General features: G+C 34.3%; 1 protein-coding gene across 1 annotated transcript in view; it reads left to right on the forward strand.

Moving 5' to 3' along the window:
- Positions 1-26,202, forward strand: part of LOC125060960 (WAS/WASL-interacting protein family member 1-like) — a 78,559-nt gene extending 52,357 nt beyond the window's left edge. Inside the window, exons 8-9 of the mRNA XM_047666093.1 lie at positions 23,666-23,796; positions 25,568-26,202. Of these exons, the coding sequence (XP_047522049.1) occupies positions 23,666-23,796; positions 25,568-25,803 (367 nt within the window). The 3' untranslated portion in view covers positions 25,804-26,202. The remainder of the gene's footprint in view (positions 1-23,665; positions 23,797-25,567) is intronic.

Genomic DNA, 26,202 nt, shown 5'->3' on the forward strand with positions numbered 1-26,202 from the left:
GGGTCAAAAATAATTTAATCATGTAGGGAACACATTGTACACTTATGACTTGTCAGTAAAGAAATACATATTAATGCTTCTAATTTTACATTTAGTGCCAGTTCTCAAATCAAGGGCGTAGAATGAAAGCCAAGAACTGGCAATAAACTCTCCGCCACTCTTTTTAATCGCCATGTTTTTTTTTTTCTAAGGAATGCTCACGTTTTCTCATGTTTTCCTTCACCGTACGACGGTGACCGCGTGATATCGGCCAACATTGCCTAAATTTTTAAAGAATATTTTTGAAAGGTTTAAAATCTCAGTAAACCCTTTTTGACAAGATTAGCAACGCCTGCATAGCACAGCATTTAAGCGGTCATAAAAAATAAATCATACAGAGTCGATCGCGTCACCCCTTTGGTGACCCCATGCGGGTAGCACCGGTCAGATTAGATCTTAATAGATGTTTAAATGTCAATCGAGTGATTTTAGTGTTTTTTAATTATCTTTACGCGAGTGTTACAATATTTTTAGTGTTAAGGAAAAGTTGGTATTGATAATAACGCAACAAGTTTATACCCGTTTATGTCTCGTAAATGATTTTTAACAAATATAAAACAAAAATAAAAAAACAGTTATAATATTGAAGCACACAAATATAGTATTTACAATAAGAATATTGTATTGAATGTTGTTGGGTTAAGAATAACCCAAATAGTAATAATAATTAAAATTGGATAAATATAAAATTAAAGTAAATTTGTGTACCTACCTTTAATGCTGGCAGCATCTCATCGCTATATTGTGATAGGTACTTGTTTGTTGAGCGAGGAATGCACCAGCTCTTAAGTATATAGGAATTAAAGAGATATTTTTTTCATATCTATTTAGTTTAACTAGGGTTAATTAAAAAAAAATTGCATATGGCTTGGTCACAGTTTACCATTCCATCAATATAATTTATTTATTTATTTATCAGGTCTAAAACAACGTGTATGCATAAAATTATACAAAAAAATACGACATCACAAATTTTACACACACAAGCATTCTAGCAAGGGAAAAAATTCAACAGTTAAACAAGCAAACACAAAATAAAAATATAAATTGAAAATGTTTATACATAAAGACGCTAATAGAAGAGTAAACATGTATACTCAATATCTATATCTCTACTCAAATACAATAAACATTGTATAAATACATAGATAGACCTAACTCAACTAAATGTGCTGATTCGATTGGGCCAGTTCGTTAATATAACGAGTAATGTGAAGGACATACTCACAGAAGGTGGCGACAGCGATATTAGCCAGAAATTGATTAAGTACTAACTCACCCAGCAAACATTGTTGTCGTCATTATATATCTCCTGGGTTTTTTGTAATTAAATCCTCTAAACAGCTGGATTTTGATGAAATTTATGGATTCAAGTGGATTCGAGAATGGTTTAGAATTACGATTAGATGTTTTTCTTGGATTTATGACGTGTGTACAGAACAACGTCTATCGGATCCATTAGTCACTTAAACTTTTTTGTGGGCATTTTCAAGCTCTTCTTGTCTAGAACTCAATCATATATCTCTCATCGTTAAGGCAGCGTTCGTAAGAAAAGATTTCGTTCAACCGTTTTTTATCCGACGTAGGTACTTTGCAAATCCGACAACTACGAAAAAGTCTCATTAATTTTTGGTATCAATATATGTGCCTAAACACTCACAAATAACGTGGCTTTCTACTGTTAAATGGATTTTCAAAATCGGTTTAGTAGATTAGCGACAACACAACACAAAAACTTTACCTCTATAATAGTAGTATAAAATGTGGATAAATTTATTTTTTACCATTTTACTTGATTCGGTATTAAATAGGAAGCGTTTTTTGTATAAAGAGCTAAGAGTGAATAAAAAACTACACGAACTCGTAAAAATATCTTTGTGTTATGAAAAGTCTAAAACAAATCGATATATCAAGAACAACAAAGGCACCGAACAGCGAACATTGCTTGAAGACTGATCTTCGATAATGGATATAGAAGAGGAAACAAGTAGTAGCCCCGCATCTTATTCTTCGGTCTTTAGCAGTGGCGTAACAATAGGATGGCAGTGCTGGCAAAATGCCACGGGCCCTCGACCTAAGAGGGCCCCTGCCCAAGAGAAATATCTCTTGGGCAGGGGCCATCGTTATGTTCATATGTTCTATGGATGAATGTGAAGCCTATTGGGCTAGCGTGACTACAGACCATTCCTTCTCGCTTAAGAGAAAGGGCCTATGGCCATTAGTTGGACATATACAATGTGTCATTGAGTACGCTGAAAATCTCGAAGTTTATTAAAATTAAACTGAGTAGAACGTGACGATTTTTACTGATAGGGCCCCATCAAAAGACTTTGCCACGGGCCACAGATGGTATAGTTACGCCCCTGGTCTTCAAAACTGCTTTTAGCATTGTGGTCTAACATAGACTACACAACAAGCAGTATTGAGTTCAATCGCTTTATATCTCCGCTGCTATAGTACTCATGCCTTTATCCGAGTAACGACTATAATAGTGTTATTTCGTTTGTATCCACCCGTTCACAATCTATCTCATTATCCCATAAGAACGTGATCTCTGATGATGTTAATGATATTACGTACTTACTATATACAAAATATAGGAGATTCTAGAATACAAACTAAAAAAGGTGGAGAATGTATGTTGTTTAAAGACAAAATCAATAAAAAAAAGTGATGGCGTCTGTCGAGTGTTTAACTCGAGATTTCACTCGAATAATAAGTCAACATTAAAAAGAGTGGCGGAGAGTTTCTTGTCACGTGTCCTTTCCCACTCTACGCCCTTGACTTGAGAACTGGTAGTAAATATAAGTTTAGAATCAATTTTTTAATTTTCTTTTAATTGATAAAAAGCTTGCCAACGCCCGGCACACTGATACATTGATAAAATACAATTTTTAATGTGACAAGCACTTAAAGGCAAACATGACATACATGTAGAGATCATACAAATATTAATCAAAACAATTATTATTATATATTATAATATAGCCTTTAAATTCCGAAACTCTGTCATTTTATATATCTGAACTTTAATATATTTTCACCCCAGTATATCTCGGAGTTCGGTTTGCCTCTTGGCAAATGCCTCCTCTAACCCTTTCCACTGTTCTCTATCTTTTGCGACTCTTCTCCAGTTGTAGCCTGCTATTAGTTTCAGTTCGTCCTCCCATCTCTTGCGTGGTCGACCTCTTCTTCGTTTTCCGTCAGACGGAAACAATTATTAAACAAACATTAAAAAAAACCATTACTAATAAAATAAAAAATTACATTTAACAGCTCGCGTGAGTATCCCGAGTTCCGAAATAAAAGTTCCCAATTCTTAATCAACAAAAACATTAGAAAATTTCGAAACAATCCAGACAAATGAATGCAAGTCATATTGGACATTTGCATAGTAAAGTAAATAAGACGAGCGAACAAATTATGGTTGCGGGAAATGACGAAAGTTGTAAATGGATCAGCATAATAATTTTTATTAGGTAAATCATTTCGAGCGAGGGACGGCTAACTTCACTGGCTCGCGGTAGGAGCACTATGATTATATAGTTTGTAGGATAAGGTGATATCTAATAAATAAAATTCTCGTGTCACAATGTAAGTTCCCACACTCCTAAGAAACGGCACGACCGATTCTTATGAATTTTTTTATGTATCTTTAGTAAGTCTGAAAATCGGCTACTATATATCTTTCAAACTCCTAAGTGATAAGGGGTGTCCATACCACAAATTTTATTTATATTTTTTAGACAATTTCTTTATGATACAGCATACAAAAATACATAAAACCCCTAATTTTCACCCCTCTACGATCAACCCCTATTTTTATTATTGTAGATAGTTATTTTCGATTTTTTTGCAGTTGGTCTGTCTTGAGCATGCGATACTCATCCCTAAGGTTCCAAATCCGGTTGTGTGCTTATGGATTTGATATGTGTGCGTATTGTGAAGAAAAGCAGCCTGAAGAAACCTGGACGCGTTAGATCCAAAAACGCCTTTTAGAAAAACCAAATGATCACAACACAGATACTGATCTTAGGTCAAAACCAAAGGTTGTAGCGCCACTAGCTCTTCAACAGAATTTCCGATAAAATGTTAGAATCACCGTGCACTTTTGATTAGGGTTAATGACTCATCACTGCCCTGCCTGCTACAGTTTATGTAGCAGAAGAGAATTTTGAGTGAATCGTGTCCTACATTGAATTTTATTTACAACAATATATAAATACAATTTTAGCTAAACACACTTTTCTAGCCAGTTGTTTCTATTCCAAATGTATATTTCACATTATAACTATTCCGTTAAAATTAGCCTAAATCGCTATATCGCAAATAATGAGCACTTCTCTGCTTCTTCTTCGGTCTTGGAAGTCGTGTTTACGTTTGGCATTACATGACACACAATTTGTACCATTTATCTCAAAACACACAGGTACTTAGTCACCCTATTCAATGCAAATCATGAAGAATGATACCAACTCCGTACAAATTACTTGACGAAATTTTAATTTGTTATTCGGATCCCACTCAATTAGATGCCTTAACTCGCAACCCGGGGCTGTGGGTTCGAGTCCGATTGATGGATGATGGTGTATAAATCTACATAATCTCATTAATTATATACAGATGTCTTAATAACTTTTAAATTACATGACTTTGTAGTTTTTATAATTTATTAGCTGCCCCCGCGAACTTCATTTCTCCTTAATGTGATTTTACTTAGCCTACCTTTTTAGTACATACCAACTTGGAACGTTTTGCTATAATACCCCAATCTGTTCGATTTTCTGGAACTTTTTATTTCTGTGTATTTTTCTCTATATATAAACCTAACAGTTCAGCCCTGCGATTCTGTAATTCACTTTTCGAACTCACACAGCGGTTTTCGCATCGGCGGTCGCTCTCAAATCAGTCGTGAAGCAATCATTTTATGATTTGGCATTCTGATAAACAATAAACTACAAGCTCCCACCTTTCAAGAATGCCAAATCATAAAATGACTGCTTCACGACTGATTTGAGAGCGACCGCCGATGCGAAAACCGCTGTGTGAGTTCGAAAAGTGAATTACAGAATCGCAGGGCAGGTCATACGATTTTAATTAACAAATAAAAAATAGGAGTTGATCGTAGAGGGTTAAAAATTAGGGGTGGTATGTATTTTTGTATGCTGTATCATAAAAAAATAAGAACAAAAATGGCCAAAAAAGTAAAAATAAAATGTTAGGGGTGGACAACGCTTATCACTCAGGGGTATGAAAAATAGATAGTAGCCGATTCTCAGATCTACTAAATGTGCATATAAAATTTGATAAAATCGGTCAAGTCGTTTCGGAGGAGTATGGTAACTAACATTATGACAACACAATTAGATTATGTTTTTTTTTATGGCAATAGTTTTAACTGTAAGCCAGAATTATTATGATTAATGCATTGCTGTGTTGGCCTAGTGACATAAGCCTACAACGTTCATCCTAGAGATCTAACCCGGGCGTGCACAAATAGACTTTTCTGTCTGTGTGCACGTTAAACCCTCTCTCGTATGGTAGAGAAAAACTTTGTGACAAAACCAGCATGTTTATATCCAATTCAACCTGTATCAGGTACGAAAGGCTGTTCGCCTACTTACAACTATATGTTCGTGATTTTTTTTAATAGACAACTATTAAAAAAAATCACGAACAGATACCTACAGAATTCTAACGCAAGGATTGTAAGGCGCCATTTTTATAATAATAATAATAGTTGTTGAAACACTTGTATCGGATTTTGACACACGAAGGGATGATAATCCATGCTAGTACTGGATCAGATCTCCCCTAGCTATTACTAAAAGCCAATGGCCCGGTCTGTGAAGGATACTTGCTGTGTCAAGTATCTTTACAAACTATCGCATGTTGCGAAGCGGATAAGGCCCTGCTGTTACCGCATCTCGCCTAAGGCGATTGTTGCTGGCACCTTGGGGGCACAATGGCGAATCCCACATAACCCTCCCGCACTAAGCAGTCGCGCCGCATGCGCATGCGCAATGCATTTCCTCCAGTAAAAAAAATGAAGAAAAAGAGGTTGGACACACAGTACTCTATATATTTTGATGTAGACGGCCTGTATGTACTCGTATAGGATAACGAAGCTTTAGTAGAGATATCTTGAAACCCTCTGACAGTTGCTTATCAAATCCTCGTAGAACAGGTAGGCATTTATATGTTTCCGTCATATGTCCCTAAATAATCCTAGTAATTAGGTGGGGGTAGATCGATATTCTTATTTTTTTTCCACCGTGTTTCATCGGTCGAGTCAGAAACGAAACTCCACCCGTATCACCTAGACAGATCGTTCTATAATAGCGCGTTTTTAAAGCATTCTTTGCCTCGCACCACCACTATGTGGAAGCTGCCCACTGAAGTATTTCCGAACTAGTTCGCCTTCAAGAAAAGAGCGTACCAATTCTTAAAAGGCCGGCAACGCATTCGCGAGTTTTTTTTTATAGAACAGGGTGCAAACGGGTACGAGGCTCACCTGATGGTAAGTGATACCGCCACCCATGGACACTCTCAATGCCAGAGGGCTCGCGAGTGCGTTGCCGGCCTTTTAAGAATTGGTACGCTCTTTTCTTGAAGGACCCTAAGTCGAAATCGCGAGTTTCTGGCATTGAGAGTGTCCATGGGCGGCGGCAGTATCACTTAACATCAGGTGAGCCTACTGCCCCTGTTCTATATAAAAAATCCATATAAGTATTGAATTTGACCTTAGTCATACGTAAAGTACTTTGACAGTTTAAATAAAGAAAGGTTTCCATGTGAATATCTTTGTATATTATTTACGTGTATATAAGAGTTCCCTGTATCATAAAACTAAAGTGCATAAGATAAATAACAAGGAGGGAAACACGAAAAGGGAGCGATTATGAAAAATCGTAACGCGTTTATTCGCGGACGTTGTTGAATTATTCATAAGTGAAATTGCTATTCAGTTCGCTACTCACCTGACTCCTTGTTATTTATAAACGGTGGGGGTGGCCACGCCCACTATTGGATTTTTTATATCTTTCGGATTATAAGTTTATGATAAATAACACAGATTTATGGATAATAGAACATTAATTGTTTTAATTATTACCGACAGTCAATAAGATCAATTATACCCAAATAAGTTTTAGATAATAAAAAATAATTAAACATCATAACATATAAAGATAAACATCATAAATAAACTAAGAGTACAAAAGCACCAAAAAGTCAGTAAGGAGTTTAACCTGAAGGGCTACAACACAGTACAAATTCTCAATCTAAAGACTTAATACAAAAACGAAACGAAAACGGAGAGAATAAAACGTTTAACGTTTATGTTATATACCTATATATAACATCTATCTTTAAATATATAGAGCTAAGCAATCTCATCCCAGATTGACAAAAAAATATCTTTTGAACCATCTATTTACGGGTTTTATTTTGAGAATTATGAAATGATTTGAAAAATAAAAATAAATCAGTGTCGCTACAACCTCTTTAGGTCTTGGCCTCAGATTTCTGAATCTGTTTCATGATCATTTTTCAACCTAATAGGCAAGTAGGTGATCAGCCTCTGAGACACGCCGTCGACTTTTTTGGGTCTAAGACATGTCGGTTTCCTCACGATGTTTTCCTTCACCGTTCGAGCAAATGTTAAATGCGCACATAGAAAGAAATTCCATTGGTGCACAGCCGGGGATCGAACCTACGACCTCAGGTATGAGAGTCGCACGCTGAAGCCACTAGGCCAACACTGCTCTATACTGCTTCATACTATTTTGAAGTATTGCAAAATGTCGAAACTCTAAAGATTCTTTTCAAAATACTTCAAATCAATACAATATACTTGCATTAAATTGTAAATTGATCTAACCATATTCACGAAAATCTAGAAATCCTTTACGTCGATACAAATTGCAGCCCAAGTGTATATGTGATTGAATTTTGCCTCAATCGCGATCAGTGTCGACGGTGGAATATCAAAGAGACATAAGAAATCGAGTCACGATGCGACATCACGGCCTAACGAGTTTACCGCCAAACACTCTTGATTGCGCCTACATTTTGTCAGGATTTTATTCTGAAAATTTCTAAGGGAGTTATAGTATGCCCAAACCTTTCTTCGTTATTTAAACAAATACTAGACTGTTTGACAGTATGAAAAATAAGACTTGCCGTTAAAAATGGATTTAAATATATTGTTAATGTAATTTATCAACAATTAAAGATTTATACGTCAGTCACGTGACACAAAATGGTTACAGATTAGTCGAATCGACTTAGCATGCTTGTAGATAGCTTTGCCTGTCTAATCTTAATACTGTCTTGGAGTTTAATTTCGTTGGAGACTAGTTTTGATCAAAATATGTATATTTTAATATTTAATAAAACTTGACTTTTTTTTGGTGTGACGCCATCTTGAGAAGTTTTTTTGGCGGGTTTTTGTAATTGAAATGTTTAATTTGAATTATTAAAGCCAATACTTAACACAATTAAAAATAACAATCATCAATGTCCAAAAACTCCGCGATATTGTTGACGTACTGCGTTATAGAACTCAGACTATAAGTCTCTTTCTATCACCACGTAAATACTATTTGCGAGAATGAAACAGAATAGAATAATTATGTTCAAACAAGTACGTATAAACTGTTTTATATCTATCAAGATATGAAGATCTATCTATAGATTTTAAGTATCAAGAAGAAAGATAGCTATAGCATTTGTCATAATAACTGGATTTCCGAAAGCCGTCATCTCTTACGATTAGAGTAACTCAGGATTAGCCGGTCTCCGTATAAAACGATAATCCTCTCGCACTCCGCTCGCTCACCGTAAGCAAAAACTCAATTATCATATTTTATACCTCATGATACTTACGAAAAAGATATTCAATTATATAATTTTCTCTGTGAAAAGGGATTCCCTTTTCATTTCTCATTTGGATTTTTCTCTTAAGCAATTACGAGTGCGCCTCGGGGATCCGAATACATTTCCACGTCGGATGAGAACATTCTAATTTATCTTTAACAACGAATGGAATGTTATGTTAACTTATGCGCGGACCGCGATGGCTGTGTTTTCGTTTAATAAAACTGTATTTCGTGGATGATTTTATGAGTTTTCGAGTTATGAATTTATTTGCGAGCCGAATAGAAATGAGCTCATTCACGTTGGATTAACATTATTTATATGCTGTAAATAAAAGTTTGTGCTGTGAAATGAGCCTATTTGCATTCTTTCAAACATAAACATAGCCTCAGAAGAGAGCTAGCCTTGTCGGTGTATATATTTAAGATACTTACGGGTCGGGTTCATAATCCGGATATAATGGAGAGACTGAGTCTACGGGTACCAAGTAGAAACCTGAGGCGGAAGTCTCAACTTTTGGATGTTAAGCGCGCACATTCCAACTTGGTTAGCGAAGCACCACTCACGCGAGCAATACACATAATAAATAAGATTTCTGTTAAGGTAGACCTATTTGTTTGTACACTGGCTGAGTTCACAAGAGTTGCTTCCTATAATATTAGTTATAAGATGTAGGTATATAAATATATATATATTTTTAATGTCTTTATCTAGGTTAATTGGTGTGGGTATAAATGTTGTGTCGTTCTATCGAATTACTAATTACTGTAATGATAGAATAATGATATGAAATAAATAAATAAATAAATAAACGAAGTTCTGGATCCGCTCAAGCGGTCTCCGCGAATTGAATTCCGGCAACTGTCGGATCGGATTCCGTAACTCGGGTAATCGTATTGCGCGGGAACACAAATTATTCGAGCGCCGAAACTCGGTAACTTCGTCAACCCGTAAGGCTTAGAACAAAGAACGGCCACAATTGGCCATACGGCGGTGAGGCTACCTGGTTCGATGGAAGTTTTAAAAATGCCGGCTCTTTGATACGAAACTCGATAAGGCCTCCCCACGGGACGCGTAAATACAATTTGCCAGGAATCGTTCGTGCCTTTGACGTCGCGACTGTTTCGTTTGAAGTTTGCTTGTTTACTCTCGCTATGTGCTAGGTAAATAGACAAAAAATTTAATCGTTTACACTTGTTTTATGAGGGTACTGTTTTGCATATCAATTGTATATTATACTCGTTTGATTGGTACCATAACAACCAGATATATCGTATGCGAAGACCTTACAAATGTTCTAATGTTTCAAAACTAACTTATATGATAAATAGAAAATAATAAACGGCTCAAATATCTTTCCTCCAACTTCAATTTTGTTTATGGAGTGGATACTCTTGGGCCATGGGGTTCAAGTGCAGGCGCTATTTAAGATTTAAGTTGGCGCCCGGTAGATAGTACGGGTGACCCCAGAGCTGTACTTGCTCAACGAAGAAGTATCACATTACAGCGGGGAAGTGCTACCAGCTGCCAAAGGGACCAAACTTTTTAAATATGTTTAAATTTTCTTTTAATTAATTTTTATATGTTAATATTACTATGTAGGTTAAGACAATAGTAAAAACTGTATATTTGTGTGAAGTATAAAAACTTCAATATTATTAAAATCGATTACTTATAATGATTGATGAAATCTCTACGACAGTTGCATGAGAAAGATTCAAATGCCAAATATTATTTATTTTGCGTCTGAATTCTAGAAGATTATCTGTAGAATTGTCATAAACTATAGAACTACATACCAAAAACACACGTCAAAACCCTTATAACTAATAAGTGTCATTGATATTAATATTATTATGATAATAACCCATATAAGTATGATATTAGATGTAGGCGTTTTGTGTTATTCAATTTGCGATGGAACCCTTTCGAGACTCACTCTAATTAATACAATTAAACGTGTAATTACAGACTTACGTTGTAACAGGGCCGACAATCGTGGCTCTCATATTAATATTATTTCACATTCTCTTTATACGGATTAAAAATAATGACAAACAGCTGTACTATTTTGTAGACTAAAGATTGTTGCATGTTTGTTACCATAGTTACCTTGTCATATTTAATACTTACAATCATACAATATATAATCTATCTCTCGTATTCATCCTTAACAAAATTATTTTCTAGTTGTTTAAATAAATATTGTACGAAAAATTATTTAACACACACGAAAAGTTTAATTAAAATATGAATTAGGTGTAAAATAAAGACAATAAATATACTCTATGGCACACGTACAATCTGCTGCCGAGAGTACGATGACGTCATACCCTGAATCGCGCTAACGAAGCATTTCCGATTAAGCATATATACAATAACTCGAAATCAATAATATTCTTCAAGTGTCCCTCCATGACGTGGTCCGAGTCTCGCAGGAGACACCCTCGCTCTATTCGTGGGTAAAACCCTCCTTATCCAGCTGAACGTATGAGGATCCAAAACAGCCCGAGCTCAGCTCAGTCAAGCCAACAGCAAGATTCCATCCTAAAAATCCAACCACTAGGGTATTCAGATCGGAGTGGTTAATGTGTAGAATTCCTTTAGTTTAGAGTAACAGCACACCTTCATGCCCCCTTTTTACACGCTTTATATTAGCTTCACCTGTATGTATGTATGTATGTATGTAACCGACTCCTTCGGACTCGATTTTGACCCACTTTAAACGGACAGATTTTATTCAAACTTGGCGCACCTGTCAAAGATCGATGACAATGCAATAATCCGAAAAAAAAATGAAAAAAATAAAAAATAGATATAGTTGAAAAAAACTAAAAAACACGCTTTTTAGTTTTTTTTAAACTATATTTTTTATAATTTAAAATGTGTCAACCCTAACACAATTAACAATAACGCGAATTGTCGCTCGCATGTCGCTTACAGACTCATTGTACACATTAATTTATACCTTTTTTACGCAATAACATTTAATTGGAGTTTATTCATCATTTAATTTTTCTAATTTGATAACTCTTGAATTGGAATTTATGACTCAGGGTGACGTAATGTATCAATTTAAGCGCGTAATACGAACAAATGCATTTATATTAATTTGAAGCATCTACGTCTGTTAAATGTTTTAAATTTGAATATCCATTAATAATAATAAATTTCCTATCAAAAGAGTTTTGTTTTTAGTTGTGTTAGCAATAATAATTGTGAGATGTTTTTTCAAATCCTGGGTGAGATTCATATTTTTTTTATTTATTTATTTCACAGAATAATAAAATCTAAATCATCATATATTACATTTGAAAACCACTGTGATTTGCATTAATGTAACAGTAGCAGTTTTTTACACGCTTTATATTAGCTTCACCTGTATGTATGTATGTATGTATGTAACCGACTCGTTCGAACTCGATTTTGACCCACTTTAAACGGACAGATTTTATTCAAATTTTGCGCACCTGTCAAAGATCGATGACAACGCAATAATCCGAAAAAAAAAAAAAATTTTTTTAACAAAAACATAAATAATCGTGGGGCGCTCTGTGCCATATTTTTCGTCCATAGAGCAACCGACGCTTTTTCACAATAATACCAGTATTTTTTGTTCATTACCATTTTCAGCCTAAATTAGGAATTATTTTTCACTTTTTAGTTTGATGTGTTTTAAAAGCGTGTTTTTTAGTTTTTTTTTAACTATTATTTATTTAGGATATAAAAATAATTCTTCATCTTTTTTTATGTTAACGTTAAGCTATCTTATTAGATCTAGATGGACTTCCCGGTCCATTATAGTCCATTTATAAGCCACGGTAGCAAATACCTAAACGTTCTCTCTATCTACGTTGTTTGCTCTCGAAGTACAGAGCGGAACTTGCGTTACAGCTCGGGTCTTATTTGTTAATAAAATAATCATATGGTTTTTTGTGACAATATTATCAATTGTATAATTATATCGTGTTGGTATAATATGTATAAATTGCGTTATGCGTTTATTATGCGTTTAAGAGACCTTAGGAAAAGAAAAATTTGGAGTCTAAATTAAAGTATCACAAAGTGATTTAATATCTACCTAGACAAAAAAAAATAATATATGAAAATATAATAAAAGTTTTATCGTTATACGTCCTGATTTCGTAACATACCAATATCTTAAATGCCGAAATCGGACTTTTGTAAAAAACTAAATTACTGCAATTTCTTAGTAAATAAAGTCCCGATGCTGTATTTGATATTTTTATATTGCCATTTTAAAAAAGTACACAATCAAATATGTTTAACAAATCGTTGGTGAAGTTTACATATGTACTAATAGCCAATAATCCTTTTTCGGAAAGCTTAAAAAACGCCCCAAAAGCTTTCTTCGGAGCTTACAAAAGTGGGATGTTTTAAAATAAGCAGTTTAGAGTCCGTCGGGAGTCAAGACACGGTACATTAGCTTGGATCGACGCAAATGTTATTTTCTCTTAGGATTATTCCTATTACGATTTTAGCTAGCATTTAATTTATACGTGGAAATATTTTTTACATTGAATAAATATTCGGGCACAAAAAGAAGTCAGTTGGAAATTTACTTTTATTTTCAATTATATTGCAAGGAAGACAATCAGATACTTCTGAATATATGTTATAGGGAGGATATATATGTGTGAAAATAATATGAAAACTTAAGAAAACCCAAGTGCGCAATATCGCAGCACACACCTCACAAGGGGACTCTTTGTATTGAAAAAGTCGCATAGATCCGCCATGCATTTGCGAATATCCAATGTATAAATAATTATGTCGGAATAAAAAGATAGCAAATAATTAGTGTAAATTACTATAAAACCAACCATAAATTAGTTTTTAATTAAAGATTGACGGTTGGAAAAAATCCTAATATGTTATATTTAATTTTTTTAAACCGAGTGCCAAATCAACGGACTATTTCATCTTTTTTTTCTAGGCGTTCATCTATAGAGGTCTTAATTACAATTATTAAAATCCAAGTAACGTTTAATCCAATTACATTTGTACCTTTTGAGAAGTAAAAGGCCGGAAGAGCGCTTGCGAGCCTTCTGGCAGTGTAAGTGTCCATGGGCGGCGGTATAACTTAACATCAGATGAGCCTCCTGCCCGTTTGCCTCGTCTAGCATATATAAAAAAGTAACATATTTTTGTTCAAATTTATAGAAACATATTTTTTATATATACGAGTATTTACTATGCAAAATGCATCAAGAAAAGTTCTTTATTCAAATAAAATAAATTCAAGGTGAAAGATAGAAAGTGTTGGGTGAAATGCTAGCTTATTCATGCCTTCGTCGCGAGCACATTACTTGATTACAGAGTGGTCTGCAACAAGACTGTTTCCATTGCTACACGAGAAAATCATACATTATACATCTCATATATGGGTAAAGTAAATTATTATTCACTTATACTTATAATATATGTATACTGTTTGAACTGTTAACGTACACATTGACAATAAACCATAACCAAACGTAGCTAACACACATTATACACAATCATATTGGTAAAATTCATAGAAACTTTAACATATTGTTCCGTATTAACTAAAGTATTCATCTCTTTCTGGCAAATGGTGTTAACGATTTAAGGAAATGAGTCAGTTAGGTTTTCGTTAAACGGCGTAACTAACCTAGCTTTTTATAAAGCACTACGCATTTTAAAACAAATAAAGGACTCGATCTAAAATTTTTCGTATAAGATTATTATCATTCCGAAGTAGGATTTGTTAAAACTATGATTATATTTTCACATCTTCTTCTTATAGTGCCATCTCCTTGCGAAGGTTGGCGATCATCATGGCTAATTTAATTTCTTCGTGTCTAATACATCCATTTAATGAAAGTATACGTCCTTTTCTGGCAAAGTGTGTTAACGATGTAAAAAAATGAGACAATGAGCTTTTCGTTAAACGGCGTAACTAACGTAGCCTTTTATAAAGTACTACGCATTATAAAACAAATGAAGTAGTAGATTTTAATTCAGTATTTAAGATATTGTTATCTGCCGAAAGCAGGACTTACGTTAAAATTATGATTATGTTATCACATACAATGTTTTTTGTCTAATTAGATAATAAACTTTATTGTAAATATTGGAACGAAGTTCCTTATCGCGCGTTGTGAAAGGGGGCTAGACGGAAAAAATTCTTACGAAAAGTTGTCACGACACTTTTTTGCTATTTGCTATTGTAATACACCGGTTCTCGTCCGATCACCGAAGTTAAGCAACGTCGGGCGAGGTCAGTACTTGGATGGGTGACCGCCTGGGAACACCTCGTGATGTTGGCTTTTTTTTTTTCGTCGTAAGAATGGTATCGAGAAAATATATCATACTGTTATGATACCAATTAACATATAAATTAATCGAAAGGAATTTCGTTCCATCCGGGTGTCCCTTGACACCTCTAAAGTTTTATTTTTTTAACTTTCAGCTGCCCATGCCTTCAATATTTCCGCTTTCTTGCCGTAGGTTTTAAACAATAAATATTTAACTTAAAAGCAAACGTTATCTAAGTAACTCGGTACTAACCCCACAACCGCGTAATTCCACAAATGGCTGTAACCCGAGCCGCGCGGGTTTAAAATTGAAATTTATATGCACGCATTATATATGAGGCGGGATTATGGCTCAAAGAAAATGATTGTGGACTCGCGTCCTCACCCAAGAGACCGGATAGTTGACTGGGATAGTAATTCGAGTGGATTACATACGAGATATACGGTACAAAATTACGTGTCACGTGCCGTATGAATTTAGTAAATTGGTTTTAAAATGCACTGTTTTTTCGGATGTGATTTTTTGACAGTTTATTTAACATGTACAGCCCTGCGATTCTGTAACTCACTTCACGAACTCACACAGCGGTTTTCGCATCGGCGGTCGCTCTCAAATCAGTCGTGAAGCAGTCATTTTATGATTTGGCATTCTGAAAAGGTGGGAGCTTGTAGTTTATCGTTTATTAGAATGCCAAATCATAAAATGACTGCTTCACGACTAATTTGAGAGCGACCGCCGATACAAAAACCGCTGTGTGAGTTCGAAAAGTGAGTTACAGAATCGCAGGGCAGATGAGGAGCGGAAATTTTAATTACTTATCGTTAATAAAGTAGATTGCCCGAATGTCTCATCCTGCCTTGCGATTCTGTAACTCACTTTTCGAGCTCACACAGCGGTTTCCACAGCGGCGGTCGCGCTCAAATCTGTCGTGAAGCAGTCATTTTACGATTTGTCCTTCTGGTAAGCAATCGCAAGGCTGAGGTCGTGTGAAGCCCGTAATGTTTCTGCCTTAACATGCCTTGGACACAAAAATATATGATGAATTCAAACACAGGCAGGTGATTCTATAAAAGTATCAATGAACAGATACACAAAGCTCAAACTGATTCAAACGATTTAAAAAAATCAGCTATATTCCAGTCACTAACGTGCTATGACGACGATTGGTGCCAGTAATGCACTATTATAATTTATGACAGTATTCTGTTAAGAGATTATGAGACACCAAAAACGCCGTAAGAGAAATATAGATAGGAGAGAAAGATCAGTTTAGTCAGTTTAAGAAGTGGGCCTGCTCAAAATCACCTAATTTTAAACATAGGGTTATGCCCAAAAATTGCAACCTTTATTTTATACTGTTGCACAATTTGTATATAAATAAAAGTCGGAAAGGGTCGAAAGAAAAATATTAATAATATTAATAATATTTGGTGAGAGGCCTATGTCCAGAGCTGGTTCAACCTGAAGACGTTAGTGTAACGCAGCTGATAAAATTTATTTATTTATTTGAATTATATATTAATATTATTTCCTTTATTTTATTTATATTATATATTATAATATTTATTTATATATATTTAGATTATTTAATAATAACTCTATCTGTTTCGCCAGCAGGCGTACTAAAAAAAAGCCACATATCATTCTTATTGCATTTCACAGAACATCAAAATTTGCCACAGAACAAAGCAACAAAGCAGCACAGATCACAACAGTAAATGAAGATCTCGATAAATAAACTGTGTAATAAGTTTTAAAGTATTAATATTCCATTTATATAAAAAGCGCGAGGCGTCCGCGTCTCGGTAATTTCGTGAGGGAGAGACGATTACGCCGATTAAATATGCATTAACGAATTTTTCTCCTTAAAAGCTGAAAAAAACTGCGTAAAAGGAAAATTGGCAATTAGGGCCGTGCCGTACCTACCTTTCACTTAAAATTAAATTTTCTTCTTAAAGATACACAAAGTGGTGTTATTTTTTAATGTCTTGCCTTTTAAGCTTTATTAATTTCTCGTCTAAACAGTTTTAATAACTTTATCGTTTATATTATTAATGTCCTTCAAGAAAAAAGTACACAAATTCTAACGCATCGCACTCGCCCTCAGGGATTGAGAGTGCCCATGGGCGTAGCACTTAACATACGTTGAGACTCCTGCCCGCTCGCTCCCTGTAGTAGACTTTCGTAGCGTTAGCATTTGTCGAACTAGGCGATGATTTTTAAAATTATTTATTTGATTTTATGCCCATATATGCATATAATCAAATAAATAATCTTTAGACTACTAAGAGAGAGCAGTGTTGGCCTAGTGGCTTCAGCGTGCGACTCTCATCCCTAAGGTCGTAGGTTCGATCTCCGGCTGTGCACCAATGGACTTTCTTTCTATATGCGCACTTAACATTTGCTCGAACGGTGAAGGAAAATATCGTGAGGAAACTGGCTTGCCTTAGACCCAAAAAGTCGACGGCGTGTGTCAGGCACAGGAGGATGATCATCTACTTGCCTATTAGATTGACAAATGATCATGAAACAGATTCAGAAATCTGAGGCCCAGATCTAAAAAGGTTGTAGTGCTTCTGATTTATTTTTATATAGGACTATGAATATCGTTATTTAAAATTTTATTGCTAGGTTTATTATGTATTTACCCTTACATAAACGCATGAAATTGTGAACTACTATAATATAATTAACGTGATTTACTGATGTAATACATATATTACACCCATATAAGCATTTTAAACAAACCAAGACTTGATAATATTCGAGTTCATTAATACTATAAAAACTCATACGCAAAAATACCCAATTTCGCGCAACGAATTCCACAATTTTTCATATTATCATAAATTGGAAAAAAAGAAAGTTTAAACACATGCAAACCACATTACTTTCCGTTCTTGCCCTCGCTAACATTACCGAATTGTATCCTTTGATATTCAACGATCATGAATAAATGATCAAAATATAGTTGTAACATAATACAGCGTGTTCACAAAATGAAAATTAATTATGCAAAGAGATAAATTGACAGTAATTCGTGGATACAGCGGCGCGTATAAGTGGGTGTTAATAATTATATCAGCCGCAGAACGTTTTAGGCTTGATGAAAGAAGGTTAAGACGTTAGCTTTATAGCCGTTAGGATGTGACGTAATTAGACGTTACAGGTGTTCCAAATTTAAATTTTAATACTGTTCATTAATTGATCGTTAATCGCTATTTATACAGTTTTTATGCTTAGAAGTTTATTGTGTATTTTTATATAAAGTAATAATAAATATATATGTGTGGTCTATTTGAGAATTTAAAAGTTTTAATTACTAAAATTTTTGAATACTTTTATTTAATAAACTATTTCTCCAAATTTCATAATTAGAAGACTTTCCCAATTTTTTTACTTTACGAAAGTATTCAATAACTTAATTTTTATCTTTCAAATTAGTTCGACTAATGTGGCCTTTATTAAAAAGGTAAGATTACCCAATACATCAATATACATAAGTGAACGATTATTCAAAGTTTATGTAACAAACTAAAACAGGGGGTTACCTCCCCCAGTGTCGCTATAATCAGTTAATTGCATGAATAATTGAACAGTCATTACCTACACTACACCTAACACTCTGATAGCAATCTACACAACATTAATTATAGCTGAGCAACGTATATGAGCATATTTTATGCGTTTATGCATATATTTTGGTCTAATGCAAGTGCTTATACAAATTGCAATAATCATATAGTTTTGTAGTCTGTATTTTGGCTTTGGCTTAGAATATAATTGTATATAGGTATGATTTGAATGTACAAAAGATTAAATGACTTTTGAGAATGTAGTTGACCAGAATACGATTGTGTTTTGTTTCAAAACAAAAGACCAGATGGTTTTCGTCTGTTATTCGTCCATCCATCCAAAATCCAAAAATCCAAATTACTTGTCGATTTATGAAACCACGTAATATGGACATCGGATTCAATCATATTCTTCAACATTTATACTAGTCTCCCAATAGAAAAACTTGTTTTATAATAATGTTTAGATGCAGGGACACGCCCTCAATGGAATTGTAAAGTAGTAAAGAGATATAAGATAAGAGATATAAAGAATTAGAAAAACCCAGATCCAATACACATTAAATAACTATTACGAGTTCACTTTATAGAGATTATTTAGGTTATTCGAAGGTTAAATTGTCCCAGCCTAATCAAAATAATGATTAACACCATTAAGGCTTAGTATTCTCTTTGTTGAATTCTAGTTGAATATTCATATTAGAGAATCTTTAAGGAGATATTCCCTCTCGGAGTGGAAAACCAATTAATAGAGGCACGGTTCGTTAGGCCACCCTGTAGGGTTGACCCGTGCAGATAATGGAGTTTTCTACTTGTGACGTCGTAATATTTGTGATCTTTGGCTTTAATGAATGGAGGGTGTAACTTAATAAATCGAACAACTGGAACGCGACAACTTATAGATACTTAAACTGCTTACGCAATAGTATAATATATATTTATATATAATCAATAGCAATCTTTAGAGAGAGAGAGACTTTCAAGAGAGGTTTCAACAGAGGGTACTAGTTTTTTTATCCATCGGGCAAATGATCTACTGAAGTTAAGTGTTATCCCCATGGACATTTACAATGGGCTGCAAGTGCGTTGCCGGCCTTTTAAACACTTTGTAGCACTAAACATCAGGTTAGACCATTTGTCCTTGGTCGATAAAAATCTCTGGAGAATGAAAACACAGCAATCCAGTTAAAAATAATTGTGGCAATGTCAAACAGTCGTAACAAAAGTATAATGAATACGTTATTCATACAAATACTAAAAAATGATTTTGGAAGTTGTCAAAGTGAAAATATAATTATATAAGGGCAATCAGGGCAAGAGAGAGCTGAATTACGATGTCAGTGTGCGGTGGCCGGTATGCTGACTCATCAATTATTAGCACTTGTAATGAACGCAAATCCTTTGATTCCATTGAACGAATACTCGGGGGAATTTTGTGTGTAGGGGATGAGCGGTAGCGTAAGAGGGCAATTGAAATGTGAAAGATAGAAAGAGAGAAGAAGAAAGAAAATTTTTTATTAGACATAATAAAAAAAGGATGTTTAGTTAAAAGAGAAAGTGCCTGTACCGTGGGAAGCTAGTCTTCACCATTTGATATATAAAAGATTGAGTTAGGTTATCTATAGCACATTGTTTATGAAAAAGAAGTGAATAATATTAAAAGAATATTATTTTCTGTTTTATAACACCATCAACGTGGTTACACTCGTAATTATTAATTTGATTACTGGAACAATCCCAAAGGATTGTCAAGTTCACAGAGAAGTAAAGGTAGTAATTAGCATCAGAAAGAGAATAACATTGCTTTTCTCCTTCTTTCCTTCTATGTGTCGTTAAAACATTTGAATAAAAAAATGGCTGTCTGTAAATTCGGTTTACGGACTATAGTTTAACTTTATGACGTCAAAACAAAACGTTGAAGAAATGATTGCATACTTTTATAATTAAAATTGAATAGCTATTCATCACTATTTTGTATGGATACAAAGAAGGAGTGAATCCTCAGACGCATAGGCCAATCGAATGGAAAAGAGATAGATGAGGCGCAAGCGTACAATGAGCGTAACGGGACAATGAATCATGCTTTTACGTGTATAGACGGCATTCTTATTAGACGTTGTTACGTCAAAACAATTGAATTAAACTGTTTGAGCATAGATAACTTAACAATCATAAGTATCCTATACCAAGTTCAATAGTGTAGCCAAACGTAGCCTCTTACAACTTGTACCCGTATCGCGTCGGAACATCAAGTATGCACTAAGAGAATGTCGTAGCAGCGCGACACCTCGGCCGCCGTTCATTTCATTGTCTCCAATCTCTGACGCGATGTAGTGTTTTGAATTTTGCAACACGAGACACTCTTGACACTTTCTTTGTGCTTGAAGTCATTTTGAGCAATTCATTTGTGTTACAAACGTTTGTCTTTTACAAAACAGATTAGGAAATGGTTTTTTTTGTTATTGCTCTAATTTTTTATTCGTAATTTAAATAAAATAAGTCAATAGAATTGTAGTTTCAAGTAAGCAAATATGTACTGGGTACTTGTTGGATTTTTTTGTAACGCTATAGTTTTTCAACGTATTATATATAACTCGTACGAATTGTTTCATCCAAAACTATTTATCAAGCAATTCTGTACGCTCTCATAGTCAAAAGGTGATCCATGAAATTTTTATGATAAACGCATCAATATGTACATATCTATTACGCTACGGGTTTAAAAAGGTTTTAATAAATAGACAAAGACAGGCTGGCAGAAAGTCCTTATACAGTCAAACCTGGATAAGCGAGAGTTCAAGGGAGCACAATCTCATTCTCACTTATGAAGGTTTCTCACTAACCCGAGTTTCTTGCTAATGCAGGTACATGGGTAGCGTTTCTCTCTTATAGAGGTAAGGAGGAGCAAGTACGAATATAGTAAATATGTAATATGATAAAATTATGTGCATAATGTGCACAACATATATATTTTATTTTATTTAGAACTAATTTACACTAAAAAAAAACCGTCAATTTCGTTTGGGTTTCTGTTTTTGTATTTTGAATGTTTATCTCTAACTGATAAATTTTGTCGAATATTGCTTGATCAACAACCGCCGCGCCGCGTTTTCTGATGGGGACTTAAAGTAATATAAATAAATAAAGCCTGACTGTCGTTTATAGAGGTAAAGATATGTAGCATAGACCAGTGCAGATAGCCTTTAAAATAAATAAAAAGTGAAAAAAATTACAGTAGGATGAAACCCATTAGAAAAGCAGGGGAATATGATCAAAATGAAAGGAAAAATAAATTACGGTCGATCTGAGGTCGGGAAGGGGTAGGGGGGGAGTTTTAAGGGTAAAAAACGGTTTATCTCGATTTCCGGCAAAAGTAAAAGTCCTATTGAAGAAAGTTAAATGGCAAAGTTGTAGGTAATAAAAAGATCTAAAACTTTTGTATTCACACATTTTTCACATAACCTCAAAATTTATGTGAAAAATTCAAAAAACCAAGTTTTTGGTTTTTAATTTTTATCTTTTACAAAAATATTTTTTTTTAACGAAATTTGGTGAAAACTTACCTTTCTATGTCCCAAATACGCTGTAATTTATTTGATTAAAAATATTTATTTGTTCACCTTATTTCGAATTAATATCGAAAAAACACCCTAATTTTCAATCGAAAATTCTGACGTCAAAATTTCAGCTTTTGTAAAAAAGTTGGTGTGCTTTCAGTTCGTTGAAATCTCTACTTTCCTATGGTAAAAAAATATATATATATTACCATAGTAAATCTTCTCAGAAAACGCAAAAAATCGTATGCAGTAACGCCCAGACCTGTCATCCCCTTCCTTACTTCTCTATGAAATACGAAAATTTTAGCCCATCTAAAGGCTAATTTTTTTTTAGGTCACTCAGGTATATATAAGTTATCTTAAAATAGTAATAAATAGGCATCTGATTATAATTTAAAGAAGATTCATAGAGAAGTAAGGAAGGGGATGACAGGTCTGGGCGTTATTGCATACGATTTTTTGCGTTTTCTGAGAAGATTTACTATGGTAATATATATATATTTTTTACCATAGGAAAGTAGAGATTTCAACGAACTGAAAGCACACCAACTTTTTTAAAAAAGCTGAAATTTTGACGTCAGAATTTTCGATTGAAAATTAGGGTGTTTTTTCGATATTAATTCAAAATAAGGTGAACAAATAAATATTTTTAATCAAATAAATTACAGCGTATTTGGGACATAGAAAGGTAAGTTTTCACCAAATTTCGTTAAAAAAAAAAAAAATTTTGTAAAAGAGAAAATTAAAAACCAAAAACTTGGTTTTTTGAATTTTTCACATAAATTTTGAGGTTATGTGAAAAATGTGTGAATACAAAAGTTTTAGATCTTTTTATTACCTACAACTTTGCCATTTAACTTTCTTCGATAGGACTTTTAGTTTTGCCGGAAATCGAGATAAACCGTTTTTTACCCTTAAAACTCCCCCCCCTTCCCTTCCCGACCTCAGATCGACCGTAATTTATTTTTCCTTTCATTTTGATCATATTCCCCTGCTTTTCTAATGGGTTTCATCCTACTGTAATTTTTTTAGGTTTCAAAAATTATCGGCACTGGTCTAGCAGTCTCACTTACGGAGGTGCATGAGGGAAAAACGACTCTCTCTTACAGAGGTTTTGTTTCTCGCTAATAGAGGTTTTGGGAGTTTAAAATGACGGTTCCCGGTTATTACTCTCACTTGTAGAGTTTTCTCACTTACCCAGGTTTGATTGTATATACAAACATCTTTGTACGCTGCGTTTCAATGTTACGTCACAGGCTTATGTATTCAAATATAACAAATGTAATTGAATGACATGATTTATTGTTTCAGTACCGGGGCCTACCGCTCGTCGACGGCGGGTTCGGACGCGCCCCCCGCACCTCCGCTCTTCCTACCCCCGCACCTCTCGCATCTATCGCAGCATCTCAACCATTTGTCGCAACCCTTCTTCCCCTTGAAAGGTATGTGTAGGTATATTTAAGCATGTTTTATGACCTCTCAAATTCGGAAAAGGGCAGCGCCGCATCGTTATACAATGTATTATTTTAAATAGTGTTTATATGTATTCATAACAAAATATACATGATTTGTAAAATAAAAATTCCATTAACCTACATAATAAAATAAACAGTATTTAAAATTAATAAAAAGATAATTAAAACTAATTTAAAAAGTTTGGTTCATGTGGCAGTGAACCTTTAACGCTGGCAGCATTTCCTCGCTGTATTGCACCACCAGCGCTGGGGTCACCGGTACTATCTAGGCGCCAACTTAAATCTTTAATTAGCGCCTGTGCACATGAACCCCATGGCCCAAGAGTCTCTACTTCAAAGATAACAAAATCGAAGTTGGAGGAAAGACTCTTACATTTGAGCTATTTATTATATTTACATTGTTGATATTTTATTGAAATTCATTACGATAGTCTGAACTATCATCCCTTACAAGCAACGTTTTGATTCATTTATATCACTGTGCTGCAGAAAATATATGAGTAATATTTGTCAATTTATTTATTTGTTTTATAAGGTATGCTATATGTAGCCCTAGTTTTATTAAGTACCAGTGGTTCCACGGTGTCAAAATATGTATACTCGGCGTAATGTAGAATTAATTTTGATATAATGTAGACGTGTAAGAAAGCAAACAGCAGCATCGAGCTGCATACTTTGTAATTAAATATTTATTGAACTTGGTTTTTCGAGACCTCCAGAGGCAACCAACATTATTGGTATATAACAAATTCTAAATAGAAGCTCTTAACAAAGAAAACCTTTATCCGTTAACAAAAACAATTCCCGTAGCGTCTCGTAGAGGCTCTACGCAGCGAGACAGGTGGACATTTTAGTAAGGAAGTCTGTCTAGACTTGGTTCGTTCAAATCGATTAAAACAGTGAGGCGATTAGTTTTAGCTTTGCTACTAAATAGCTTTTGAGTTACATACAAAATATTTGTTACTCGTATTCTACGTATCTATGATGTACTCAATAATTCGTGTTATCTGCTCATACCAGAAAATAATTCGTCATTTGTTTTATCAAGAGAGCTGTCAAAAATCTTTTTTGAAGTTATACTTCTTTAGGCGCGTTATGAAAAATTGATGAGAGTGAAATTTTACGATGCGCGCGCACCGTGACACAAAATTAACAGAATGAAGTTGCCCACGGAAGATGCTACGGCATTGGACATAATTTAAAAACAACATTCGAATAGTAATAGAATTTAAATGACTCCTTTTCCAGTCTTTTATTATTTAATTGTAATTAATTACTTGCATGCAATCAAAAACTATTTTTACTAACGCCAAAGAAGTATAACTTCTTTCGTGCGTACATAAGTACACGCACCCTTTTTTAAAGTTTGACAGTGCTTAAAATGAGATTGTGACTTGAAATACGGATTCGAATATGGGCCTTAGGTTTCCAAGCTGTAACAAACCTATACGTATAAAAATATGTAAGCTAAAGCTAAGCCAATTATGATAAACGTTTTTGTGACCATAGACTATCATATCGAGTATGTTCGTTTTAATTTGGTAACATTATATATGTTCGGTTTATACTATACAATTTACTAAAACTTCTTTAATACTCAACGATTGAAATGTTTTTCAACAATCATCTCAATCATGCGTTTAGGCGATAAGGAAGTTTTATTTAAAATTTAATTTATACAGATGGATTTTAACCTCATTGTGTAATTGCACAATCTACAATTTTTTTTTATTTACAGGTTGGGGTGCCCCCTGTCCCTGCTGCCCCAAAGAAGAGGCACGTTCAACGAGCGTAGCCGAACTCAGACGCAAAGCACACGAGCACTCAGCAGCCTTATTGCAATCTCTCGCCAACTTCCAATCAAGAGCTCTTCTGCCGTTACCACTACATCTTCCCCCCCTATCGCTGTCTCTCTTACCACATGATGCACAGCCATCAACCACGCAGGCGGAGCCGCAGAAACATATAGAATAATAATCCTTGTATCTCATTGATTCCAAAATGGATCTGTTTCAATCGGTCAACTATTTCAGACGATAATTCTAATAAATATAAAATTTCATATTTGGTAGTTGGTTAATTATATTTGCGCTTTATTGCAATCTAATAGTGAATACATTATCTAATATTTTTTTCATCCAATACATATCTAGTTCATTGCGATATATTTATTGTTTTGTAAGGGAATCTACTATTTCTTTATCCAAAATAGTGTTTTAAAATATTAGTTATTCAAATTACTTCCTTCGCTGACTTGACATTTATAGTTGGTCGTCACAAATACTCCTAGATAGAGACAACAAAGAAAGATACAGTAATAATATCAGAAATAACTATAATAGTTCATCAACTATTATGAACAGTTGTGAACAG

Source organism: Pieris napi, chromosome 22 (genome assembly GCF_905475465.1).
Source record: "Pieris napi chromosome 22, ilPieNapi1.2, whole genome shotgun sequence".
In the NCBI taxonomy this organism is placed as follows: Eukaryota; Metazoa; Arthropoda; class Insecta; order Lepidoptera; family Pieridae; genus Pieris; species Pieris napi.